At 43.3% G+C, this 25,201-nt stretch overlaps 4 protein-coding genes across 7 annotated transcripts in view; 3 read left to right on the top strand and 1 right to left on the bottom strand.

Annotated features, from left to right (window-relative positions):
* The window catches only part of LOC109642654 (regulator of G-protein signaling 3-like), a 9,727-nt gene extending 4,178 nt beyond the window's left edge, over positions 1–5,549 (top strand). For both annotated transcript variants that reach the window (XM_020107534.2, XM_020107535.2), the window contains exons 4-17: positions 6–102; positions 198–449; positions 826–865; positions 962–1,215; positions 2,280–2,363; positions 2,567–2,678; positions 2,764–2,933; positions 3,094–3,613; positions 3,720–3,925; positions 4,033–4,079; positions 4,151–4,249; positions 4,508–4,569; positions 4,645–4,811; positions 4,897–5,549. In XM_020107534.2, coding sequence (XP_019963093.2) covers positions 6–102; positions 198–449; positions 826–865; positions 962–1,215; positions 2,280–2,363; positions 2,567–2,678; positions 2,764–2,933; positions 3,094–3,613; positions 3,720–3,925; positions 4,033–4,079; positions 4,151–4,249; positions 4,508–4,569; positions 4,645–4,811; positions 4,897–5,091 — 2,305 coding nt within the window. In that variant the 3' untranslated portion in view covers positions 5,092–5,549. The remainder of the gene's footprint in view (positions 1–5; positions 103–197; positions 450–825; positions 866–961; positions 1,216–2,279; positions 2,364–2,566; positions 2,679–2,763; positions 2,934–3,093; positions 3,614–3,719; positions 3,926–4,032; positions 4,080–4,150; positions 4,250–4,507; positions 4,570–4,644; positions 4,812–4,896) is intronic.
* Positions 5,550–7,707: 2,158 nt separating this feature from the next.
* Positions 7,708–8,344, bottom strand: LOC109642652 (myosin light chain 4-like). The gene has a single exon (XM_020107531.2). The coding sequence runs from the start codon at positions 8,321–8,323 to the stop codon at positions 7,736–7,738; it is 588 nt and encodes a 195-aa protein (XP_019963090.1). The 5' UTR covers positions 8,324–8,344; the 3' UTR covers positions 7,708–7,735.
* Positions 8,345–10,221: 1,877 nt separating this feature from the next.
* LOC109642653 (G-protein-signaling modulator 1-like) lies at positions 10,222–16,993 on the top strand. Of its 2 annotated transcripts, none has more exons than XM_020107533.2 (4): positions 10,222–10,461; positions 13,884–14,259; positions 14,363–14,560; positions 15,345–16,993. In XM_020107533.2, exons 2-4 carry the CDS (start codon positions 13,930–13,932, stop codon positions 15,540–15,542), a joined length of 726 nt encoding a protein of 241 aa, XP_019963092.2. In that variant the 5' UTR covers positions 10,222–10,461; positions 13,884–13,929; the 3' UTR covers positions 15,543–16,993. The 2 variants fall into 2 exon arrangements, with proteins under 2 accessions (XP_019963092.2, XP_069379196.1); XM_069523095.1 differs by lacking the exon at positions 10,222–10,461 and adding an exon at positions 10,868–11,053.
* A 1,579-nt stretch (positions 16,994–18,572) lies between these two features.
* LOC109644162 (transcription termination factor 1) lies at positions 18,573–25,126 on the top strand. Of its 2 annotated transcripts, none has more exons than XM_069523093.1 (11): positions 18,573–18,715; positions 19,373–20,167; positions 20,459–20,583; positions 21,338–21,523; positions 21,635–21,713; positions 21,862–21,986; positions 22,462–22,654; positions 23,510–23,602; positions 23,683–23,748; positions 23,958–24,043; positions 24,629–25,126. In XM_069523093.1, exons 1-11 carry the CDS (start codon positions 18,642–18,644, stop codon positions 24,823–24,825), a joined length of 2,019 nt encoding a protein of 672 aa, XP_069379194.1. In that variant the 5' UTR covers positions 18,573–18,641; the 3' UTR covers positions 24,826–25,126. The 2 variants fall into 2 exon arrangements, with proteins under 2 accessions (XP_069379194.1, XP_069379195.1); XM_069523094.1 differs by having other exon boundaries at positions 18,631–18,818.
* Positions 25,127–25,201: the final 75 nt, after the last annotated feature.

Raw genomic sequence — 25,201 nt, 5'->3', positions numbered from 1 at the left:
TTCAGGACTTGTCCATCTCAGATTGTTTTAGTGGTATGGAGAGGTTTACCGGACCTCATGGCAGGAAGTGAAGCTTTACTCCGCCCGCGGACACACAACACAGTGAGTCTACATTAAATACACACACACATAGCAGGTGTAAGAGTAAAGAGAGTAAAACGGTCGTCATGGTCAGCTAATATTTGTCTGTCTCCTAGACGACAGGCAGGAAACTGTTGCCTCACCCTGCCCACAGTAAACATGGTCGCAGACAGAGTCAGAGCTCTATGGTCCGCGCCAGTCTGGCGGCTCTGGGTTCTCTGTGGAGGGACAGGAAGCACGAGAACGAGGAGGAAGAACAGGAAGTGACTGAGTACTCCTGCAGCAACACTACACTAAAGGGCACCCGTGTGACATCATCAAACGGAGACAATTACATCATCCTGTCACCTGTCAGTCCAGGAGCACAGGTGAGTCTGAGCCAGGACGTAGAACATAGAACCTTTCACTAGAATTAGAGCATTAACTCTGTTTCCATTAGAACTTTACAAGGAACCTTTCACCTGAACAAGAATGTTACTGACATCATTAAAATTCAACTTGACTGAGAGAACCACACAATATTATAATGGTAGTATCTGTCACTGAAACATAAATGACTGATCTCTGGCCTCACCTAGAACCTCGTCTAACCCAGAGGACACTATGTATCTATATCAAAACTGAGAACTTGGTCAGACACAGAACCGGACCAGATAAGTTCTTCTCTTACTGAGAACATCCCCATTGAAACAGGAAAATAATGTCATTGAAAAGATCCATTCCCATGTTCTGTCTCTGTTTCAGCACCTGCATCCAGTTTGTCATGACAGGAATGCGACCATCAGTATGTTCTTCAATCTGAATTTTGATTATCTTGAACAATGATTAGTATACTATAAATTATATTATACATTTATATATTTGTGTCATTGATCACCAGGTCCTCTGTACCGGACTCACCCCAGAAGAGGTCAGAACCTTCTCCACGACCCTCGACCTGAGTCATCACAGCAACCGTTTACCAGCCGCACTGCCACCCTACCCCCGCCCCTCTCCTCCTCTTCATCAGCCACGCTAAGAAACTATGGCAACTACCAGAACTGCACCATCGTCCAATCACATCTGCCGTGCTCTGCTTATGAAAGCTACATGACACTGGCACCAAAAACTCTCATCTTCCCCATCTTTGTCCAGGTTAGAACCTTTTACCTTTAACTTAAGTCAGAACCAGGCCCTTCTACATTGGAACCTTGAATCTCACACTGAACCAATCTAAAGTGAACTTGACCTCCAAGTAAAATCTGGAATTGTCTTTCCCACATAAACTACACAGCAGCAGGTTTTCTGCACAGACTTGTTCACAGCGGCTTCAAAACCTCCTCATTATTCAGGTGAGAGGTGGAACAGCTGGGTGCGGCAGACAGACAGGAAGTGACGTATTAACTCTGTCACGTGTTAGCAGCGTTAGCAAAAAAATCTCCTGCTGTGTTCACACATGGGATTGTTCTGACTTTCTGTGGACTTTATATCAGGAATCCGAGCACAAAAGTTCTGCAGTTAATCTGGAGGCTCTCAATCAGACATTTGAGTTCAATGCTTGTTTGAAAGCAGCTTAAGACATTTAAAGTGAGCTTCAAACATCATTCAAGTCAGAATTTAAGTCAGGACCCTAATGGAGAACATATCCTAAAACATCTTAGTCATCTTGGCAAGAAAAGGTATACAGAACTTAACATGGAGCCTAATAACTAAATATTAGAAATAAAGACCCTAATTGAACCTTAAATTAAATTCAAAAATTCAAAAACTGCTTTGTGTTTGTGTCTTGTAGATCAGAAATTAGAGATAGTTCAAGAATATTTGATCAAGAGCATACACTGTAACCTCCAGAAAACACAGAATGAAGTCAAGATCACTTACTATCCAAACTGGAATAATAACTACAATGTCCTAAAACAGAAGCAAAAGTTGAATCAAAGCTTTAACCTTCCTTCTTATCTTTATTTTTATAGAGCCTTTGAGTCATAAACTAAATCAGAGGCTGAAGAAATAATTTATAAATGCTTCATTTAGACTCCTAGCCTCAACACCATTATCCTGACCTCAAATATTTAACCTAATGTAGAAGTATTACAATCAAACTTTTCCAGTTTCATGTTCTAGCTGTAACTTATGTTTTCACTAACGATTTCTTGTTGATTGATGTTCTAAGTGTAATTGTTGTTTACATGTTCTGCTCTTGTTCTTTTGGACTTTAGCCTCTGGATCTGTGCAGCCCTGACAGAACCTTACTGATGTCAGAGGAAATTATTCTACACCAGGCTGAGCTGCTGCCTGCAAAGGTAACAGCTAACAGGACAGCTAATGGTACAGCTAATGTTACAGCTAATGTTACAGCTAATGTTACAGCTAACGGGACAACTAACGTTACAGCTAACAGGACAGCTAACAGGACAGGTAACGGTAAAGCTATGGTACTTAAGGTCACAGGACTCAAGAGGCAGCATTTGTGTCACTACACTGTGTGCGTGTGTGTGTGTTTCAGGTGACAGTGTTGATCTACAGCGACCTGCTGCTGTTCACCAGAGAGGACGAGGTTGGCCGCTGTAACGTCCTCCAGAGTCCAGTGTTCCTAAACACACTGCAGCTCAGAGAGGGTACGAATGTTGTGTAATTGTGGTGTTGTGTTTTTAAGGTGTTGTTGTGTTTTTAAGGTGTTATTGTGTTGTTGTTGTGTTGTAGTGTCACCAGAGCCCCTCCTCATCCACCTGGTGCAGTCGTCTCAGACGTGTTTTCGTTGCGCCTTCATACTCGAGTGTTTCAGCGTTGAGCAAAAGATCAGAATTAGTCTCTGTTTCCATGACAACATTCATCACCAGCTGGTCGCCACGGAAATGGCGCCCAATCACCAGGTACAGAAATTAAGCGACTTTTCACCCGTGACCTACGATCTCTTATTTTGAAGGTCTTGATCTCCTATGTAAAGAGTCTTGAGATAATCAATATTGGGATTTGGTGCTATACAAATAAAATTGAATTGACCTCTGTGTCCCCTCCCATCCTCCCCCTCAGCTCTCCCACCTCCCCTCAGATTTCAGTCTTCTGTCTCTCCGTCAGTCAGATCTCCTCTATCGTTCATCCTCTCCTTTCTCCTCAACGGATCCTCCCCTGCTCCCCCCCTCTTTCCCCTCCTCTCCCCTCTGTGACACCCCCCCCTTCCACTCTCCTTCCTCCCCCAGCTCCTCCTCCACTCCTCCTCCCCCATTGACCTCCTCATCTCTCTCCAAGACGATCAACGCCCTGCCTCACCCCCCCCCACCTTCCTCCCCCTCCTCCTCCACCCAGAGTCCAGTGTGGAAGGCACTAGGGAGAACAGAAGAGGATGAGAGATGGAAGAGGAGGGGGAATGAGGAGGAAGATGAAGAGGTTGAAGAGCGGCAGCAGGGGGAGGGGGAGAGTGCCTCTGAAACATCAGAAAGTGTGGGAGGGGGGGGCCTCCTGCTGAGCCCCACACACTATTACACAAAGGAGGAGGAGCAAGATGAGAGGGACAAAGAGGTAGAGCAGTTCAGCTCCACCCACAGAGCTGCAGGTAAGTCAGCTGACGAGTCAAAGTGACATCATCAGTGATGGTCACCAGTGATGTCACATGCTGTTGAGTCATGTGTGTGCTGTCTGATTGATTATTTATTGCTCAGTTCTGCGCCGCTCGCTCTCGGAGGGTTCCCTGCTGCGGGAACCTCGATCACCTTGCTTCCTATCTGAAAGCGCCATCCACCTACTCACCTGCTCTATGACCTCTGACCCCGATCCCCTCCCCACCTCCCCCTACTCTCTGAGGAAACAGCTGACCAGTGAGGGGGGGTCTCTGCACCAAATTCTACAGCTGCTCAACAGCACCAAGGTAGAGGGTCAATCAGTCAGTCGAGTCCAAGACCAGAACAGATCAGACCAGAACTAGACTGAGTCTGATAGAACCTGTTCTGACTGTCTGTTGTTTTGTTTGTTCAGGACTCTGAGTTCAGGAACCTTCACCTGTCGAAGAAGACCAAGAATCTGTACGTAAAAACACACACTTTGTTTTTGTTTACACTTCCTGTTTGTCTCACTTGTTGACTGGTCTCTTCAGAGATCCTGATGTTCGCCGTCGTCTGTCATTTCTACGGCGTCCGGAAAACTGTACCCGTTTCTATGGAAACAGTTTGGAGAAAGCTCTGAGAAACAACAGGTAGGAACACACACATTGCAGGTTAGTTGTTCAGCATAAGTTACCATGGTGATTTACCCCGATAACAAGTGAAGGAGCTTCATAGGGCCGGGAACCCAGAATCTACCCAGAAGTCACCCTGATCCACACAAATCCGTCCAGATAGATTCTAGTGGTTCTATTTGGTTCCAGGTGGTTCTATCTGTGTTTTCAGCTGGCTTCATGTGAGTCCATTAGATTTTACTGTTTCAGTATCTCTAAGGTGCAATTTTTCTTCAGACCATCTCCAGGGGAGATGCTGAGGTGGGCGGAGAGTCTGGAGGCTCTGCTGACCAATCAGTGTAAGGCATTCTAATTTCTGCTTGTCAGTGAGAGGAGGAACCTGAACAATGACAGTGCTCCTTTTCATTGGTTAGATGGTCTGGCAGTGTTCCGTCACTTCTTAAGGTCAGAGTTCAGCGAGGAGAATCTGGATTTCTGGTTGGCTGTAGAGAGATTCAAAAGGATACGCCCCCTCAGCAGGATGGCTCTCAGAGCTACGAAAATCTATGAGGAGTTTATTTCTACCACTGCAGCAAGACAGGTACCCGTCTGTCTGACTGTCTGTCTATCTGTCTATCTGTCTGTCCTGTGATTGGACCTGTAATTTACCCTCCCTCTGTTTCCAGGTTAACTTGGACTCAACTGTCAGAGAATCGACCAATCAAAGCCTACTTCTCGGAGTTAACCCCGCCTCCTTCCAGTTGGCCCAGGATCAGATTTTCAGCCTGATGGAGACTGACAGCTACCCACGATTCCTTCAGTCCCACCTTTATGCCCCTTTGGCCAATCAGAGCGGAGCTGGGTCTGTCAATCAATCATGAAAGAAAAAGGAGGCGGACCAAAGTGAAGGGGAAACTGATCTCATTGGAAGTTGAGATCTGATCAGAGATCAGAGTTTTGTCATCTGTTCAGAGAAAAACCAATGAAAGACCTCATCTATCCAGGTGCATGATGGTAACTTTAGGCTACGTTGTTTTTGCTCTGACTTATGGTTCTGTTTTTTTTAGTTGTAAATATAACATTCACGTTCCCAGCTGATAAATCCTATGGATGTGTCCTGTAGCGCCACCATCAGGTCACCTTTTAAGTTGTGCTGTACTACATGATGAGATAGCTGCAGAGCTAATGGCATTCCCATAAGCCTCAGCTGTGCAGTGTTAACTGCTAATGAGCTAAAGTTAGCAGTAAAGGACTATATACTATATATACTGAGCTCATCACTATATAATGTCTTCTATGTAGAGGACTATATACTATATATATACTGAGCTCATCACTATATAATGTCTTCTATGTAGAGGACTATATACTATATATATACTGAGCTCATCACTATATAATGTCTTCTATGTAGAGGACTATATACTATATATATACTGAGCTCATCAGTAAAAGAAAAAACATTTTCAGACACGACTCAGATCATTTTCTCTGCATCGGTTCATTGTCACAGGATCATGACAAACAACAACAACAACAACAACAACGGTCCGTGTGAAATCCCACAGTGAATTTTAAATGTTTATTTTACTCTTAGTATTAAAACTTTTAGTTAAAAACACGTTGAATGTTTATTTTTAAATGTAAAAATAAACATGTTTGATTTTGTCTCACTTTGTGATGCTCTGTTCATATTTATATGACAGCTCGTTATGTTCCTGATGACCACTCTCCACTGCAATGCATGATGGGATATGTTACTCTGTGATTGACCATCAGTTGTACATCATGCATTGTGGGAAAGAGTGCACTATATAGGGTATTAAAACTTCACTTAACATTCGGACAGAACTACAAAATAGCAGATTCACTATTTAGAGATTACAGTATTACATGTTACACAAAGTAACATCATGATTGCGATGGTGGATCGTAATCATGGACAATGATCACAACAAGACTGCTTGATACACAATATGTCTCCCCAGATACTTGACCACTACTGAAAATAACTCCTTAATTAATTTACCTTCCATCATGTTTACTCTATTCTACTCTTATTTTTTCTTATGTTCTCCATTACATGTGGCATCTATTGCACTTCTTTCCATTCTGGGAGACGGATCCTCACGTGTGTCTCTCTGAGGTTTCTACGTTCTTTTTCCCTGTCAAAAGAAATGTTTTGGGTAGTTTACTCTTGTTGAGTTAAGAATAGAGGATGTCACACCTTGTTAAGATCTATGAGACAAACTGTGATTTGTGAATATGGGCTGTACAAATAAAATTTGATTATTGTTTTTTTAATAGAAACAATAAATGCGATGTGTGACTTTGTCTGGTTTGTTTGGTTTATATTTAGCAGATGTTTGTGTGTGTAGATGTGTTTGTTTGTGTGTTGGAGTGTGTGTGTGTGTGTGTGTGTGTTTAGATGTGTGTGTTGGAGTGTGTTTGTGTGTGTGTGTGTGTGTGTAGATGTGTGTGTTGGAGTGTGTGTGTGTGTGTAGATGTGTGTGTGTGTGTGTGTGTGTAGATGTGTGTGTTTGTGTGTTGGAGTGTGTGTGTGTGTGTGTAGATGTGTGTGTGTGTTGGAGTGTGTGTGTGTGTGTGTGTGTGTGTGTGTAGATGTGTGTGTTTGTGTGTTGGAGTGTGTGTGTGTGTGTGTGTGTAGATGTGTGTGTGTGTGTGTAGATGTGTGTGTGTGTTGGAGTGTGTGTGTGTGTGTGTAGATGTGTGTGTGTAGATGTGTTTGTTTGTGTGTTGGAGTGTGTGTGTGTGTTTAGATGTGTGTGTTGGAGTGTGTTTGTGTGTGTGTGTGTGTGTGTAGATGTGTGTGTGTGTGTGTAGATGTGTGTGTGTGTGTGTGTAGATGTGTGTGTTTGTGTGTTGGAGTGTGTGTGTGTGTGTGTGTAGATGTGTGTGTGTGTTGGAGTGTGTGTGTGTGTGTGTGTGTGTTTAGATGTGTGTGTGTGTGTGTGTGTGTAGATGTGTGTGTGTGTGTGTAGATGTGTGTGTGTGTGTGTGTGTAGATGTGTGTGTTTGTGTGTTGGAGTGTGTGTGTGTGTGTGTGTAGATGTGTGTGTGTGTTGGAGTGTGTGTGTGTGTGTGTGTGTGTGTGTGTAGATGTGTGTGTTTGTGTGTTGGAGTGTGTGTGTGTGTGTGTGTGTGTAGATGTGTGTGTGTGTGTGTAGATGTGTGTGTTTGTGTGTTGGAGTGTGTGTGTGTGTGTGTGTGTGTGTGTAGACGTGTGTGTTTGTGTGTTGGAGTGTGTGTGTGTGTGTATGAGTTTAAATAATTTTCTCTTTTTAAATGTATTATTTTTTACTTCTTGTCTTTGATGTTTTTGTTTTCAAAGCTTTTGTCTAAATAAATGTATTCTAATTATTTCTTTGATATGGAGATGGGATGTTCGTCATTTATTTATTTATCAAGAGTTCATTAAACATGTTTGTCAATAAACAACACTTGATGATAAAATGAATGAAAGTGTCGACACGTGATTTGGACACAGTGACGTTTATTTCACATTTATCCCGCCAAGATGTGTTTGACGAACTCGGTGTAGTTGATGTGTCCGTTGGCGTCCTCCTGTCCCACCATCAGTCGGTCCACCTCGTCCTCTGTCATCTTCTCTCCCAGGGTGGCGAGGACATGGCGGAGCTCCGCCCCCATCACTGTACCATTTCCCTCCTTGTCAAAGACCCTCAGACCCTCCACAAAGTCTTCGAATGTGCCCTGTTCTTTGGATCTGGCCACGTGCTGCAGCATGGGCAGGAAGCTGTCGAAGTCCAGCAGCTTGACGTTCAGCTCTTCCACCTTCGGTCTCCCCAGCAGCTTCAGCACCTCATCATTGGTTGGGTTGTGGCCAAGTGCTCGCATCACGTCGCCGCACTGAGCGTAGGTGATCTTCATCTCACCAGCGGGCGTCTCGTCAAACAGCGTGAAGGCATCTCTGAACTCTTCGATCTGGTCGGGAGTGAACTCAACCACAACGCTCTTCAGGTCGACCTCCGGAGGCTTGATCTCTGGTGCTGCAGGAGCAGGAGGAGGCTCCTCTTTCTTCACCTCCACCTTCTTCACCTCCGTCTTCTTTGGTTCCACTTTCTTTGGAGCCATTGTGCTGCAGAGCAGAGGACGGACTGAGGTTGATGAGCTTTTATGAGAGACAGAGGCGGGGCGTGTGAGGCAGGAGAGAATGACAGAGAGAGAGATAGAGCGCAAGTGCATACAACCAAATATGGAAAAAACTGGAATAGAAACACTCACACAGAAGATAAGAAGTTTCCAGAACAAAGAACCAGTTTAAACCAGAATTCAGGTTTAATAAAAACTCTTTGATTAGTTTAACTCTGAGTCAGTAACTATGGCAACAAACTGTGTGAAGATAAAATCAATCAATCCTTCACATGTATTTGTCTTATATACACATTCCCAGTTTGTCTCACATTCAGTTTGTCTCACATTCAGTTTGTCTCATATTCAGTTTGTCTCATCGATGTCAACAAGCAGCAACGTCCTCTGTCCTTCACTCAACTAGAGTCAAACTACCAGAGACACTTTCTGAGCAGTAACTGAAGCTCAGAGTCACATGTGAGGATCCGTCTCCAGGACACGAGGACAATAGATGCTGATGAACTGAAGACATCAACACAACAACAGATTCATTACATTAGAAGAAACAGTTTGTAACTTCATGTTTAAAGTATTTGTACATGAGGACATGTCTGATAGTGTGTGTGTGTGTTGCTCGTCATTAACATTCCCTACTATGATAAGGACTGTGATTACCCATGATGCTCTTTATGTCTTTTAGTCTTTAAATAACTTGACAGAGTCCAGAGCTTCAGAAGTTAAAGATAAGATTTAACTGGACTGTCACTTTAGAAAACATACACACACACACACACACACACACACACACACACACACACAGTAAGGTCAAGACCAGAACCTGAAATGATTGTTAATGAGTGAAGTGATGACTAAATGATTGTTATGGACAGAACCAGGGACAGAACCAGGTACAGAACCAGGGATATAACCAGGTACAGAACAAAGTAAAGAACAAGGGACTTATGCTGATCAGCTGACCGGCTCCAAGTTAAGTTGGAGATAAGAGATCAAACAGTATAAAGCTCTGCCCACTGACCACTCCCCTCTTTTGAACCACGACATCATGTTCTTATCGTGGAGCTGCTGTGGATCGTTCCAGTCTCTGAGGAGGACCAGGGTCTTCAGAGACCCACATGATCCTTTGAGATCCTCTGAGTAGTTTCTGAAAGCTCTAGATTCTCCTCAGAGGATGAACCTTTGTCAGCTGCTGGAGCCCAACAGAACCAACCTGACCCGTAGGAGCAAAGTACTCACAGTACCACAGACTATCTACATGTACTTCACTTACTGATACTGATGTACTGTGTAAGCGGAGGAGAACCACACATACTTTAATACTTTGTTTCCAGATGCTCCAACTCATCCTGTCACCAAAACAACGAATGCACATTTTCCTCAAATATCACCAGGGGGCACCATAACTTACACATGGACACAATCCCAGATGTTTCACCAGCTGTTCTTCCTGCGTTTAGCAGCTGGAACTGTTTCTTTTATTCTGGATGTTTGTTTTCCTCTGATTTTGGAGTTTGATCCTCAGCTCTGCTGTCAGTCAAACTGTCCATGTCTGTGATTGGTCATACGCAGTATACCCCGCCCCTTCATGTGCACACGCTCATATCTTGATAAGGAAAACTTGAGTTAACTTAACGAGTTGATAACCAGCATCATGTGACCACTTAGCCTGACTGTGATTGTTAGATTAAGTTCAGCTGGATAAAGAAAGAGATCCTGGATATGTTGAACTTTGTAGAACAAGGACCCAGTTCTCGACTCAATAGTTCTCAACAATGCAGGAATGTGTGTGTGTGTGTGTGTGTGTGTGTTTGGACTGAGGGACGCAGGATTTGGAGCCTCTCTTTGGTTACCATAGTTACCATGATGTAAGCCTAGAGGGGGAGTTTGTCCTCTTTTTCTTCCATTGTGCCAGTGTGTGAGCTTGTTTGTGAGTGTGTGTGTATATGTGAGTGTGTGAGTGTGTGTGTGTGTGAGTGTGTGTGTGTGTGGACAGAGACTCTTCACACACAGCACAGACCTGAAAAAGAAGAAGGAGGAGAATTTGTCCTGGAAACGTGGAGAGAGCGTTGGACGAGTGTTGGACAAGCGTTGGACGAGCGTTGGACGAGCGTTGGGATGTTGAGGTGAAGTAACAGACTGCGTTTGATCAAACTTCGTGATGTCAGCTGTTTGCTGAGTTGTTGGATTTGTGGAGTTTTATTTCAGAGTTGAAGACAGAACTTAAATCAACACTATATAACTGTTACTGAGCAACAGTGCCCCCTGCAACCACACATGATGAGCTCTGTTGGTCTCTGTGTCTGATGAAGTGTTTGAATCAATGTGTTGAGCTCTGAACTCTGGATATTACCCATGATCCTCTGCTTCCTGACCCAGAAGAGCTGCTGCTGTAACTAATCCACCAAACTGTTCCGAGTTCTTCATGTTTTAAAGTTTCTGCTTAACACTGGAGATAAACTCTGGTTGTTAAGAACTGATCTCAGTTCAGCTTCACTCTTCAACTGGAGCTGATAGTGACTCTCAGTCTCTTGTTCTCTCAGGAGATGAACCCACTCAGCAGAGTGACAGAGAACAGACGCTCAGGGAGCGAAGGATGAAACGTTCTCCATGTTCACACTCACACATCAGACTCACCTTAAAGGGATAGTGCACAGAAGTTCCATCATTATCTACTTACCACTATGTCGATCCCTTCAATCTAGCTGCTGGTTTTAGGTAAAACATTTCTAAGTAATTGAAAATTGATTTAGAATTGTTGTGAAACATTTTCAGGATTTGTCTCATTAATTATTTAGATTCTGAGGTTTTAGGTGTTTGTGTGTTACATGCTAACTTTGTGTGTATAGATTCTTCTGACAGACACTAGATGGAGTAAAAAGTGGTATTAAGAAATTCGTCCAGACATTTCCTGTAGTGAGTATTTGTCCTATGAAGCAGCAGCAGCAGCAGATTGTGACTTGTTGACAACAACAGGAACATGTGGGGAGCATTCAGGTGAGAGGTGGAGCCTGTAGAGCAGCAGGAGGTGGGACATGACATATAACTTCTGCTGTGGAAAGATCAATTCAATTTAATTAAATTCAAGTTTATTTGTACAGCGCCAAATCCTAATATCCATGATCTCAAGGCTCTTTACAGAGAAGGTCCTGATCTTCAGATCTTCTTCATATAGAGAAACCAACAGTTGAACAATGAGCAGCACTTTGAGACTGTGGAGGAGAAACTCCCTCATTAACCCTCTACTCTTACAGACTCTAGAACCCAGAGTTTGAACTGGTTCCACAGGAGAGGAGCCTGGTAGCTGAAGGTTCTACCTCCTGTTCTCCTCTTACTGACTCTAGAACCACAGGAGGACCTGTGTTTTGGTAGTGAACTGATCTATTTGGATAACATGGTGTTATCAGCTCTTTGACATATGAAGGTTTGATTGTTAAGGTTTTAAATGTGAGGAGCAGGATCTTGATATTCTGGATTTTACAGGGAGCCGATGTAGAGAAGACAGGAGTAATAAGATCTGTCCTTCTACTTCCTGTCAGCACTCTGCTGCAGCACTTTGACCAACTGGAGACTTTTCTCAGACTTCCTGTGACTTCCTGATAATAAAGAGTTAATCTAGTCTAGAGAACAAATGGACGAGTTTCTCAGCGTCCTTCTGAGACAGGATGTTTCTAATGTTCTTAATATTGCACAGGTGGAAGAAAGCTGTCCTAGAGACTTGTTCTATGTGTTGGTCAAATGTTCTGGTCGAACATAACTCAATGTTCCTCACAGTGGAGCTGGAGGACAAACTGACACCAAGGTGACTCTCTGATCAGACAGTGATTCTCTGAGATGTTTAGGGTCAGTGACAACGACCTCAGTCTGAATTAGAAGTAAGAAGTTGTGGCTCATCCAGGCCTTGATGTTCCTGAGACGTTCCTGAAGTTGAACTAAGTGATTAGATTCATCAGGCTTCATAGAAATGTACAGCTGGATGTCGTCTGCGTAACAATGGTAGTGTATGTGGAGCTTTCTCATGATGTTGCCTAAGGGAGCATATATAAGGTGAAGAGTATCGGTCCAAGGACAGAACCTTGTGGAACTCCATGACTTACTTGCATGTGCATGGGGGGGGGGGGTCATTGTTGATGTTAACAAATTGAAATCTATCTGATAAATATGATTTAAACCAGTCTGAAGTTCCTCTGATCCCTTCATGTTGTTCTAGTCTCTGTGATCTTATGATCTATGGTGTCAAACGCTGCACTAAGATCCAACAGGACGAGGACAGAGACAAGTCCATCATCTGAGGGCATGAAAAGGTCATTAGTGACTTTTAACAGCTGTTTCTGTGCTGTGATGGATTCTACATCCTGACTGAAAGTTTTCCAACAAACCATTTCTATCTGAGTCGTCACACAGCTGGTTAGCAACAGCTTTTTCTAGGATTTCAGAAATGAAGGTTTGATGTGAGTGTGATTCAGACACATGTTGAGTGAAACCAGTCGAGTCTGTTATTGAGTTGAAAGCTGAACTAAGGCTGTTGTTAGCAACAACTACATGAATGTTGAAATCACCTACTATAATTATTTTATCTGTCCTAAGAACTAGCTCTGATAGAACTTCAGAGAAATCAGATACAGACTCTGAGTAAGGGGCAGGAGGACGATATATGATAACTAGATGAATTGGTTGATGTGATTTCAAGCTTGGATGGATGAGGCTGATTATAAGATTTTTAAAGGAGTTATAACTTTCTTTCGGTCGAGGGTTGATAGATAAGTCAGATTTAGAGATTGCTGCCATCCCTCCACCTCTGCCTGTGCTTCGAGGAGTATGAGTATTAATATGGGTTGGGGGCGTCGCTTCATCTAAACCTACATATTCACCTTTTCTTTTTCAGTGTTGTTGTTTATGTTGCACACGCGGAGACAAAATACACCTCCAGTCGTGCATGAGTTATCACGGGGGGTTCAGGTTTTATTCTGTAACACAGAAATGTTTTCATGACCATCAGCCTGTTGCTACATGTGAGCTAACTGTAGGACAGTCTTCTAGTTAATAGCCCGACCACGCCCCGAGGACCCCAGGGGTGTCATAAGGTGCCTGTCCATATATCAACCTTTCTGACCATGTTAATGCCTATAATAATATGCAACCAGTGTTGATATTCCATCCAGTGTCAATCAGGTAATAACAAATACAAACAATATAAAACTGCAGAAATAACATCTGGCAATCAAAGTAGTACTATGGGGGGTGGTAGCTGTTTTTGCTGCTCCAATCACTGTGGGTCCCACATTTACAGCTTGTCCACACCGGCGTCGGCCCTTATCACCAAAAAATCCGGAATCTCCTCGTCTTCCCAAGTTGACGTCTTCTACATGTACGGCTCCTCTTCTTCATCCTGAGATACTTGTGTTGTTCCAGTTTCACGTCCTTTACGTTAGAAACCTCATCAACGCGTCCACTCACTCACTGGGGGGTTTCCAGACATTGTCCAGAGAGCTTCAGTTAATGTCTTGTGTTTTGATCAGATCCTGAGTTGATGACTTTTTCTCTGTAGCTCTTTCCATTGATGACATCACCAACTTTGGCACAACCCACGCGCCATGGCTGACAAACAGCCTGCTCCCTCCACTTCTTCTTCTACTCATCAGAACGGAAAGATTGGAGAGACGATGCCTAAATGTTCTTCACCCTCTCATCAGAATGGACATCTGGACAGAAGACTGAGACGTCAGAGTCCCGCTACCATGAGTCCTGTACCTCAGCCTCCCTCTGCTTCCAGTACCCCAGGCTCCACCTCACCCTTCAGGTGTCTTGTGAGTCCTGTACCATGGTCTGGCCTTGAGGGCAGGTCTAGTTCCTCCAGACCTCGGAGTCAGAGTCCCAGTTCTGCTCTGACCTCCAGGACCAGAACCTGGGCTCCTCAAATTCAGGTAAATCTGACTCTGACTGATGTCAAGACATCTTCTATTCAAATGTCTGACGTCATCACTGAACAACTCATCTCACATCAGTACTCTTTCCTTTCTGTTTTAGTGCAGGAGCAGCCAGCAGGAGGAGCCAGAGGCCTTGTTGAACCTGATCCTGGAGTCTCAGGGACAGAGACTGGATGACCAGAGAGCCAGCGTCAGTCTCCTGCCTGATCCAGGGCCAGCTCCTCTGTGTGGAGCCTGCAGCCACGAACAGTGCCCCCTGCCCACTGTGGACCTCTACTACATGTTAATTAACTTCCAGGTAGAAAAATATTCTGTTTGATCTGTGAAGACTCATGTTGTTTTTCTTCAACATGTAAAACTAAACGTTCACAAGATGAAGTCAGGAATCAATCATCGGTTGACTTTCAACCAATTGATCAACTTGTATTTGTATAGTATCATATTCACAAATTGCAATTTGTCTCATTGATCTTAACAAGGTTCTACATTGAGTGTTTGGCCACAAGATAAGATTTTTTAAAAGGAAAGAGACACCAAAGAGTCACATGTGATGTCACTTCCTGTGCCAGGACGGACATAAGTTTAACATTAACAAAATATCAAGATTTCCAAGGTCATGAGGACACCTGGTGGACAGGAGAGGTACATGAGAAATCAGGGTCTGGAGACAAGTGGTCATTATGTGACCAGTCACCATTAGTCTCTCATTCTTGACTTGAGAAATTACATTTAATGATGATCATGTGTGAGATCACAGCGACTTCCACAACCATATCTGTTCATCTTTGAGTCCAAGTGAACGTTTGCACCAAATTCAAAATATTGTTTTTGTATCCAATACCTTCTGTTGAAAACATCATCACCAGCCACTAGATGTCGCCAGCACAAAGGCATAAAAACAGATAAACACACTCTATGTACACACAGACAAGGTTGTGGTCAGTTTCTATTAACAAACGTTAACAAAGTTCTTTCACTGACTTGATGTTTTCCTTCATTTTTAAAGTGAAGCTGCTGCCGCTGATGACATTTATTATGATTAATGAAATTAAATTATTTTTAAAAATCTCCCCCCGCTGTAGTCGGACAGAATGGAGGACCAGCGGTGCTCCCTCCCTGACCTGGATGACCGGGTGGGATCAGCTACAGAGGGTCAGGAGGATTTCTTCAGTCTGATCCAGAGAGTCCAGTCCAGGAGGATGGATGAGCAAAGAGCGTCATTGATGACATCACACACTGAGGACGAGGATGACTCCTCCCCCCATCGCCATCATCACTGAAACCAGGATCCAAACTGTGCTGATATGTACTTCCACACATACAGTTTAGATCTGGGGCCAGGCCCCAGGTCTAGGATCTGGTTCTGACTCCAGGACAGACCAGTTTAATAACCTGGGTCATGATCTTTTATGTTGACCACACCTGTATCAACTAATACCAGGACCAGCAACTAAACAATGGCAGGAACCAGGATCAGAACCAGAATCAGGGTCTCTCAGGTTCTGAGAAGCTACAGGATCCTGCGGTGGAAATTCCCTGAAAAAAACCTGCCTTACCATAACCCCACATTTTCAAAGTTAAGTTTATTCTGTTAAGGAGCAAATGTCTCATGAGATGAAACCTTTGGGGCCTTGACTTGTTTCTGGTCTCGGTCCTGGTCCTAGACCTGGTCCTAGACGTGGACCAGACCTGGACTACGACCTGGTCATTATTATTTGTGTGGCTCTGGACCTGGACCTGGTCCTTTTCTTACCTCTAGTTCTGTTCCTGGTCATTGTCCTGGTCCTGGTCCTGGTTCTGGTTCTGGTCTAGCTCTACCTGGTCTAGCTCTACCTGTACTTGTGTCCTTTAGTTCTTTAAATGTCACATGAAGAAACTGTGTTTGATTATGATTTCAAATATTTATTAACAATGTGATAGTGTCTCAATCAATCAATCCTGATGTTATCAGAGAACTTTCAACATTTGTAAATTTCTAATAAAATTTTAAATGAATAAAAAATTAAACAGTCAGATTTTTTATTATGAATAAAACGCTCAGGCAGCATTTGATGAATAATAAGACTAAAAGGCTAAAAGACAAATAGACAGATAAAGCTTCTTCTTTATGTAACCGGCATCTACTGTGTTGGGGTGTTCCTGAAGGTACTGCAGTACAAGGTGGACACGTGGAGTAGACGAAGCAAATTCCATCTCCCTGTTCCAAAAATCTGTTTAATATATGGTCTTCTGCTTCTTCTTTGTTTGGTTTATTTGCGAGTGGCAACCAACGTTAAGGTGCATCACCACCACTCCACTGTGTTGGGGTGTGACTCATATTAAATCTGCTGTCTGATCCTGTCTCCCTCAGATAATGAAGCATTCTCTCTGTTCCGATGATAAAAGTTCTTCTCTCCATGTTTGTAGTTTCCTTCTTCTATCGTTTCTCTTCTCTAACATTACAGTGAAGCATCAGGCTCCACTGACTCCTCTGTTATTCAGGGATCATCCTGCAGGATGTGTGTTTATTAAGTGTATTATTGAGTCTTGTGTGTCCTCAGCCTCTAGTCACCATGTTCTGCTCCTTGTTGTTTCCTCACTTCCTGTTGTATAAAGCTGTTTCCTGTGTGAGCTGCCTCCTGCTGCCATTCTTTGATCATGTTTCCTTATTGTTTCTGCTTCAGATTTACTGAAGAGTGCAATGTCCAAGACTTCTTCATGATTCACAGATAATAAATCCACCTTCACTGCTGTTTATTTCTCTGTGTGCTGGTATCCACATGAACACAATCTTCTCAAATGTCTCATTATCCAAACTGTTGGATGAAAATGATGTGAACAACATTAATGCTGAACATGAATCTGTTCACAGAACAACTTCCTGGTTCCTAGCTCTTCACTGTGATGCTGCTGCTGTCGTTAGCATCTCCACCGTGTGAACTGACCAATGATCTGATCCTGATCACTGAAACTGTGAAGTCTGGTTTACTGAAACCAGAACCTGCTCTTCCTGTGATAGGATCTTTGAATCATCTGAATAAACTGGAACAAATGTTTCATAGAATGTTTGAAATATTGCTACAATCTCTACGTCCTTTTTCCAGAAAAAAGAAATCAGTAAACACTGGATGGAGCAGTCACAGAGGTGAGTGAAAACAGTACTCTGGGTACTTTATTCAATGGGGCAGAGAGACAGAGAGAAGTGGAGAGGTTCTCAGTGCATGATGGGAGTTCTCCCTCAGTGCATGATGGGAGTTCTCCCTGCAGTCTAGACCTATAGCAGCATAACTAAGTGATGGTTCAGGACCTGACCCAGAACTATAGACTTTATCATAGAGGAACATTTTAACTTTAACTTTTAATGCTGAGATGGTGTCTGACTCTAGAACCCAGAGTGGGAGCTGGTTCCACAGGAGAGGAGCCTGGTAGCTGAAGGTTCTACCTTCTGTTCTACTCTTACTGACTCTAGAACCCAGTGTGGGAGTTGGTTCCACAGGAGAGGAGCCTGGTAGCTGAAGGTTCTACCTCCTGTTCTACTCTTACAGACTCTAGAACCCAGAGTTGAAACTGGTTCCACAGGAGAGGAGCCTGGTAGCTGAAGGTTCTACCTTCTGTTCTACTCTTACTGACTCTAGAACCCAGTGTGGGAGTTGGTTCCACAGGAGAGGAGCCTGGTAGCTGAAGGTTCTACCTCCTGTTCTCCTCTTACTGACTCTAGAACCACAGGAGAACCTGTGTTTTGGTAGTGAACTGATCTTTCTGGATGACACGGTGTTATCAGCTCTTTGACATATGAAGGTTTGATTGTTAAGGTTTTAAATGTGAGGAGCAGGATCTTGATATTCTGGATTTTACAGGGAGCCGATGTAGAGAAGACAGGAGTAATAAGATCTGTCCTTCTAGTTCCTGTCAGCACTCTGCTGCAGCACTTTGACCAACTGGAGACTTTTCTCAGACTTCCTGTGACGTCCTGATAATAAAGAGTTAATCTAGTCTAGAGAACAAATGGACGAGTTTCTCAGCGTCTTTCTGAGACAGGATGGTTCTAATGTTCTTAATATTGTGCAGGTGGAAGAAAGCTGTCCTAGAGACTTGCTCTATATATTACGACCTCAGTTTTGTCTGAATTTAGTAGTAAGAAGTTTTGGGTCATCCAGGCCTTGATGTACTTTAATACTTTAAAACATATACACTTTTATACTTTAATACATTTATAATTTAATACTTTAATCTTATATACTTTAATTCTTTTTTACGTTTATAACATTTCTGAACTGAAGGTCCAATGACCAAAAGAAGCCAACAGAGGGCAGTGACACCAGAGAAGCAGAAGCAGAAGCAGAAGAAGAAGAAGAAGAAGAAGAAGAAGAAGAAGAAGAAGAAGAAGACGAGTCTTGCGCATGCGCTGTTGTCAAACCGGTAGTAAACAAGAAGCTGACCACCTGCACGTGTATCAGTGGGACCGAGAGAGACGGTGAGTCCAAAACCAGAGTCCAGGACAGTCCGGGTGAGTCCAGGTTAGTCCAGGACAGTCCGGGACAGTCCGGGTGAGTCCAGGACAGTCCGGGTGAGTCCAGGTGAGTCCAGGACAGTCCGGGACAGTCCGGGACAGTCCGGGTGAGTCCAGGTCAGTCTGGGTGAGTCCAGGTGAGTCCAGGTCAGTCTGGGTGAGTCCAGGTGAGTCCAGGACAGTCCGGGTGAGTCCAGGTTAGTCCAGGACGGTCCGGATGAGTCCAGGTTAGTCAAGGACAGTCTGGGGGAGTCCAGGTCAGTCTGGGTGAGTCCAGGTTAGTCCAGGACAGTCCGGGTGAGTCCAGGTCAGTCTGGGTGAGTCCAGGTTAGTCCAGGACAGTCCAGGACAGTCCAGGTTAGTCCAGGTCAGTCCAGGTCAGTCTGTGAAGACATTAAACAACGAGCAGAATAGAAATGAAAGGAGTAATATGGAAAACAATATACAAACTGTATATACTAATGTATAACTATATACATATACTAATGTATAACTATATTTACGAAAATATATCGATCTCTCTGGAAACTCTGGCAGAGGGGAGACGATCAGAGGACGACCCTCCCTCCCTACCTGATCCGTTTTAATCTGAACTCACTGAAATTGTTTCTTCTTTTTCAGCTTCAACAACAAATTGATCTGTGACTCATCATTTTCTCCTCCTTCCATCGTCCTCTCTCCATCCGTCATGAACTCATCCCTCCAGGGGAAGAAGAGGACATCACAGAGTCTCGAGGAACTTCCTGTTCCTGTTGACATCTACACAGCTGAGAGAAGAGTGAAGAAGAAGAAAAAGAAAGAGAAGAGACAAATGGAGGAAGAGGAGGCCAGTCTTCGTCCTCCAGCTGATGGAGAGATAAACAGCGAGATGAAGAAGAAGAAGAAGAAGAAGGAGAAGACAAAGGTGGAGGAAGAGGAGGTTGGTCTTCCTCCTGCTGATGGAGAGATAAAAAGCGAGATGGAGATAAAAAAGAAGAAGAAAAAGAAAAAGAAGGAGACCTTTGTGGAGGAAGAGGGGGTAGGTCTGCCTCCTGCAGATGGAGGGATAAAAAGCGAGATGGAGGTAAAGAAGAAGAAGAAGAAAAAGAAGAAGACCTTTGTGGAGGGAGAGGGGGTTGGTCTTTCTCCTGCTGATGGAGAGATAAACAGTGTGAGCGAGATGAAGAAGAGGAAGAAGGAGACAGATGCGGACGAGGAGATCTCTCTGGAAACCAGTGAAACACAAAAGAAGAAAGAAAAGAGACATAAAAGTGGACCGAGTGAGGCCATCGATGTCGTGGCAACCACCCACTCCAACACAGAGACAAACTGTTTTGTTTCCATGGTAACAAAAAACACTGTAAAGGAAGAGAAGAAAAAGGTGATGACAGGAGGAGAGAAGAAGAGTTTGAGAAAAAGAGCTGGAGATGAAGATCTGTGAGTTTCTTCTTCTCTGAATCATAACGTGTGTGTGTGTGTGTGTGTGTGTGTGTGTGTGTGTGTGTGTGTGTGTGTGTGTGTGTGTGTGTGTGTGTGTGTGTGTGAAGATGGTGATTAATAATGACGTACATTCACACTTTGGTTAAGAAGATGTTGGTCTAATAACCTAATAACCAGAAAACAAAGTTAGTTGCTCATTGTAGTTTGTCTTTTTGAAGCCAATGTACCTGATTCTTGTTGTGTCCTCATGGTTGATGATCTTGTGTGTGTGTGTGTGTGTTTTGTCAGGTTGGACTCTGTGTTGGTTGAGCAGCTGCAAGAGTTTGATCCAGATGTCAAGAAGAAATCTGTCAGTCAGATCAATAAGCTGCTGAGATACGACCTGGAACGCTTCAAGAACTTCAAACTACAAGGTTCTAATACTTTAAACTTCAAGGTTCCTTTGTTTCTAATGATCAGGTTCTGACACTTGTTGAATTCATCAAACTTTGTTTGTTGCTTTTCAAACAAACAGTGACACAGTGAGGTCATAATGAAATGTCATCACACATCAGTCGAAGACAGATGTTCTCCTGCTGCAGCTTCTCTGTGATGTCACTCTGCTGTGATTGGCTAAAGGCTTCACTGACACACATGATGTATCTTAAGTTTTGATTCTAAGAAATCAGATATTTTCTGTATATCCATGAATTAAGACGTTAAAAGACAAACACTCTTTCTGTTTACACAGGAACAATATCAACCTCTTAGCTCGTAATAAAAAGATTATATATCATATGTAATTATACATGATTGTGTGAATATATAATATTCATTTCATATATAAGCACTGGCAGTGCTTATCTGTTGGCTTCTGTTATTTCATGTGTGTATTTTTTAGTATTTTTTGATGATTCATAGAAAAGAGGATGTGATCATCTCCTGACATTAGTCCGTGTATTTACTCATGGTCACTTTATAGTTTTATTTCCAGCTGAAGTTCTCAGTCAACTTCAGGGATTTAAAAAAACTTTAGTTTCGTCTACAACAAAAACTCAAACTCTGTGAGATCATTGTTCTGGTCTCTGACACTACGAGAAGTAGAAGGTGGTCTGTGTGTTTCTGCTGATGACGTTAGAGGATCAGACTCAGTGGAACTAGAACTCTAACATCGCACCTGTTCTCCAGGTGTGTCGCTGCGTCGGGGGCGGTGCTCTCAGGAGGAGAATCAGAGAATCAGGCAGAATGTGTCAGACTTCCTGGCTCTGACGGGCATCAGCTCAGTCAATCAGCTTCTGTTTCCTCAGAGGTATAAAGAGCAGGAAGTTCAGATCAGGAGGCTGAGAGCCCGACATCACTTCCTGGAGAAGATAGGTATGTGAATACATGACCATTGTGATCTATGTTTAGGTCACTGATAAAAATAACTATTATAAATAATACATAAATTAAATTACTCTCTCTCTCCGCCTGTCTGTCTCTCAGCTGAGGGGATCCCCCGGACATGTCAACAAGTTCTCACCAGAGCCAAGAAGCTTTTTGATGACAGGAATCACATGGGAAGGTCAGAGATCAAATAATCATATAATCTTCCTGTTATTTGGATTCTACCTGTAGAACCCAATCATTATGTTTTACCCGTGGAACCCTCTGTATCTTTACATTTTTATCTGTGGAACCCTGTGTATCATATTCTTTGTGTCTTCTTTCAGGTTCACGGAGGGGGAAGTGAGTTCTCTGATCAAGTTACAGAACCTTCATGGTAATGACTGGAAGACAATTGCTGAGAAGATGGACCGCAGCGTGTATGCTTTACAGAAACGCTTCTCCACCATCGGTAAACAATCTGAACCACAATTCTCTTAAATGAGAACATTCTGCACACATGAGAACATCAATTCTGGAAAGTCTGTCAGTACATTTGAGGTGGAGGCAAGTGAGGTTGTTGTAGTTGAGTCAGCGGAGATGAAAAAATGTGTCCAGTAAATTGTTCTCTTGTTTCTGAAAATGTTCTGACAGTGAAGGTTTCCTGATTGTGGAACACTTTTCTGTTCAGTTTCATTGTTCTTGCTCTATCGCATATTTAAATACAAAGTGAAATAAGGCACAGGAAAAAACATACCAGATTTCTCTCTGGTTATAAAGAACATCATTCTCCACATGAGTTTTCTGCCTTTCTTCATGTGACCTCCTGCCGCACTACATCTTGAACACTCTGAAAACCTGTAGAAGGAGCCCAGGACTTGTTAGTACCCAAAGTTGGATAACGGTTCAGCTGAAATCCTGTTGGGTCTCTGTGTCTTCCTCTGCAGCTGCAGGTCGTGGGTTGTGGAGTGCAGATGAAGAGTCCAGGTTGAAGTCTGCTTTGAAGGCTCACCTGGAGGTCATAGCCCAGCAGAGTCCTGGTGCTGGTCTGAGCAGAGACCAGCTGTTCAACAACCTGCCATGGAAGGAAATCAGTCAGCATGTTGGAACCAGGTCCTGGACCCAGTGTCGCCTCAAGTGGTCAGTACACCTGCTGGGTCCGATACTGATCCTGGTGTTATATCTGGATCCAGATATTAGACCCAAAACAGAATAAAAAGATTACACCTGACAATTACTCTTCTTTAGCACTGAGGGAAATACACTGCTCAATAAAGTGAGGGAACCTTAATGCTCAGTGTAAACTTCAGATCCATGTGTTCATTTAGAAGAACAAGTGATTGTGAATCAGTTTCTCTGTTTTGGTGCAAATCAAAGTCACATCAGGTTCAATGAGAAAAAAATCAAGACGAGTCCCAAACAGGGAATGTTTTTAATGTGGTGTCCACAGACAGCTGCTCTCTCCTGGTCCTTCCTGACTCATTCTAGTTCTGTGTTCTGCTCGGGTCCTCGTCACTACTGGTAGCATGAGGCGCTAACTGCAGCACCATCAGGTTGCACAGGTAGTCCAGCTCCTCCAGGAGGACTCATCCATACATGTGGTCACAAGAAGGTTTGTGTCTCCAGAGCCTGGAGGAGACACCAAGTCCGTCCACAGACTATTCAGGAGCTCAGTGATGATCCAGGGCTGGGAGGAGATCCCCCAGGACTCCATCCTCCATCAGGATAATCATGTCGTTGTCAGGAGAACATCCAGGCCACACCCACTGAGTCACATGATGACTTGATGAAATTCATACAAGTTGGATCAGCCTGTGGTTTCAGTTTGTTACTGGGATGTTCAGTGTGGATTTGATTGGTGGTGACCTTTGTTCGGTCATTTTTAATAAAATCTGGATTTCTTTCTACCAAACCCTCTTTCCTATTTCTCTTACACATGATTTAGATGCTCGGGTGATCATGTGCTCAGATTCTCAGGTGTTCTCTGTGTTTCAGGTTCAGCATCCTGAAGTTTAAACTGTCTCCAGGTGGCAGCATCTTCAACAGAGGAGCTGCAGGACTTCAGGCTAAAATCCATCTCATTAACACGTAAGATCTCAGGAACCACCTGAACCAGACTGTACCTCAACCTGACCAGATTTGAACCAATCACGTGTGGGTTTTTTCAGATTGTACAACATGCATGTTGAAGACGTTGCAGACATCGACTGGGACCAGGTGGCTCAGGATGTTGGGTGAGGTCGAAAGGTCGCAGTGACCGGTCATGAGTCTGAGCACTTAATTTAGTCAGTTATGACTCATTGAGGTACTGATGTAGTACTGATGAAGTACTGGTGTAGTACTTTGTAGACCTAATGTAGTACATATCAAGTACTTATGTTGTATTGGTGTGGTACCATCTGTACTGTTAAAGTAACTGTAGTAATGTGTTGATGTGTTGCAGTAACGTGACTCCTGTCTGTGTACAGAAGAGTTTTCACAGACTGAAAGTTTCCAGAGTTCCCAACTGGACCAGTTTATCATATGGAGGTTAGTATTGTAATACTTCATACTACTGTGATCATTACATCATCATACTGTGATGAGTGCTTCATAGTACTGTGATCAGTACTGTATCTATCAGTTCTATAAAACAATCTTTGTGATCTGGATTTTGAATCAGAGTCAGAATTTACTTTAGTTTGTGGACTTTGATTGGCTGCATAGTCAGTGACATCATGTGATGTCAGAGACAAGCCATAGATTTATCCGTCTGAAACGTCAAGCTGGTTGTCGTCAGCCATCGGTTTGCAGATTACAGATACAGAGGAAACATGAATAAAATAAACAGACATGAGGATGATCATTAATCAAGTGAAACCAAGCTGCAGTGTCCGCTACCAACCACAGGTCAAGTATCGTGGTCAGACATAACAATTGTAAGGTCATTTACTTTGCATCTGTTGATGAGTGTGTTTACATGACGAGTTGTTGGTTAATCTTTGTTTTAACTGTATGCGGATTATACAAGCGCAGTGTGGTATTTCTAGTGTTGAAGTTGAATGTTCTCTCCTGTTATAAATGTTAAAAGTTTTTAAGATGTTTAAATTCAAGTCAGTCTCCCCTATTCCTCAGACATCATTGACTTCCTGTATCAGAGGGAACTCCCTGACCTGAAGGAGAAACTAAAGAAGTGCATGAGAGAGCAGGAAGAGCACATACAGGAGAACAGCTACCAGCTGTGTGACATCATCACCTCTCAGGATGACGACTATGAGGAGGTGAACAACAGTCAGGTGATGTTCAGTCAATCAGGACACAGAGGGATGTGAAGTCAGCAGCCGGCGACTTAAAAACAACAGGCCCCGTCCACTAAGTGGCACTTCCTGTAAGGGGTGGGACTTCCTGTCAGACTGAAACATTATAGCTCTCTCAAAATTCAGGGGCCACCACCTTCGAAGGAGGCGGAGCCTGAACTGAGACGCAGCAGTTGAACCAGTTTTACTTAGAAGTCTTTAAACCTAAGAAACTGAATGGAAGCTTTTATTTTGAAGGTGCTGCCTGGTGAATTGATTATTGATGTAACCAGATGTTTGCTGTTTTAACTTTTAAAGAAAGTTTTCATCTTTTTCATTTTTGTCATCTCGTTTCTGCTTTGATATTAGTCACATTGATCAATATTAGTGGTTAGTTAATACAGGGCTCTGA

Source organism: Paralichthys olivaceus, chromosome 4 (assembly GCF_024713975.1).
Source record: "Paralichthys olivaceus isolate ysfri-2021 chromosome 4, ASM2471397v2, whole genome shotgun sequence".
Lineage (NCBI taxonomy): Eukaryota > Metazoa > Chordata > Actinopteri > Pleuronectiformes > Paralichthyidae > Paralichthys > Paralichthys olivaceus.
Note: the sequence above shows the minus strand (reverse complement) of the source record. Positions and strands in the feature narration are given on the sequence as shown.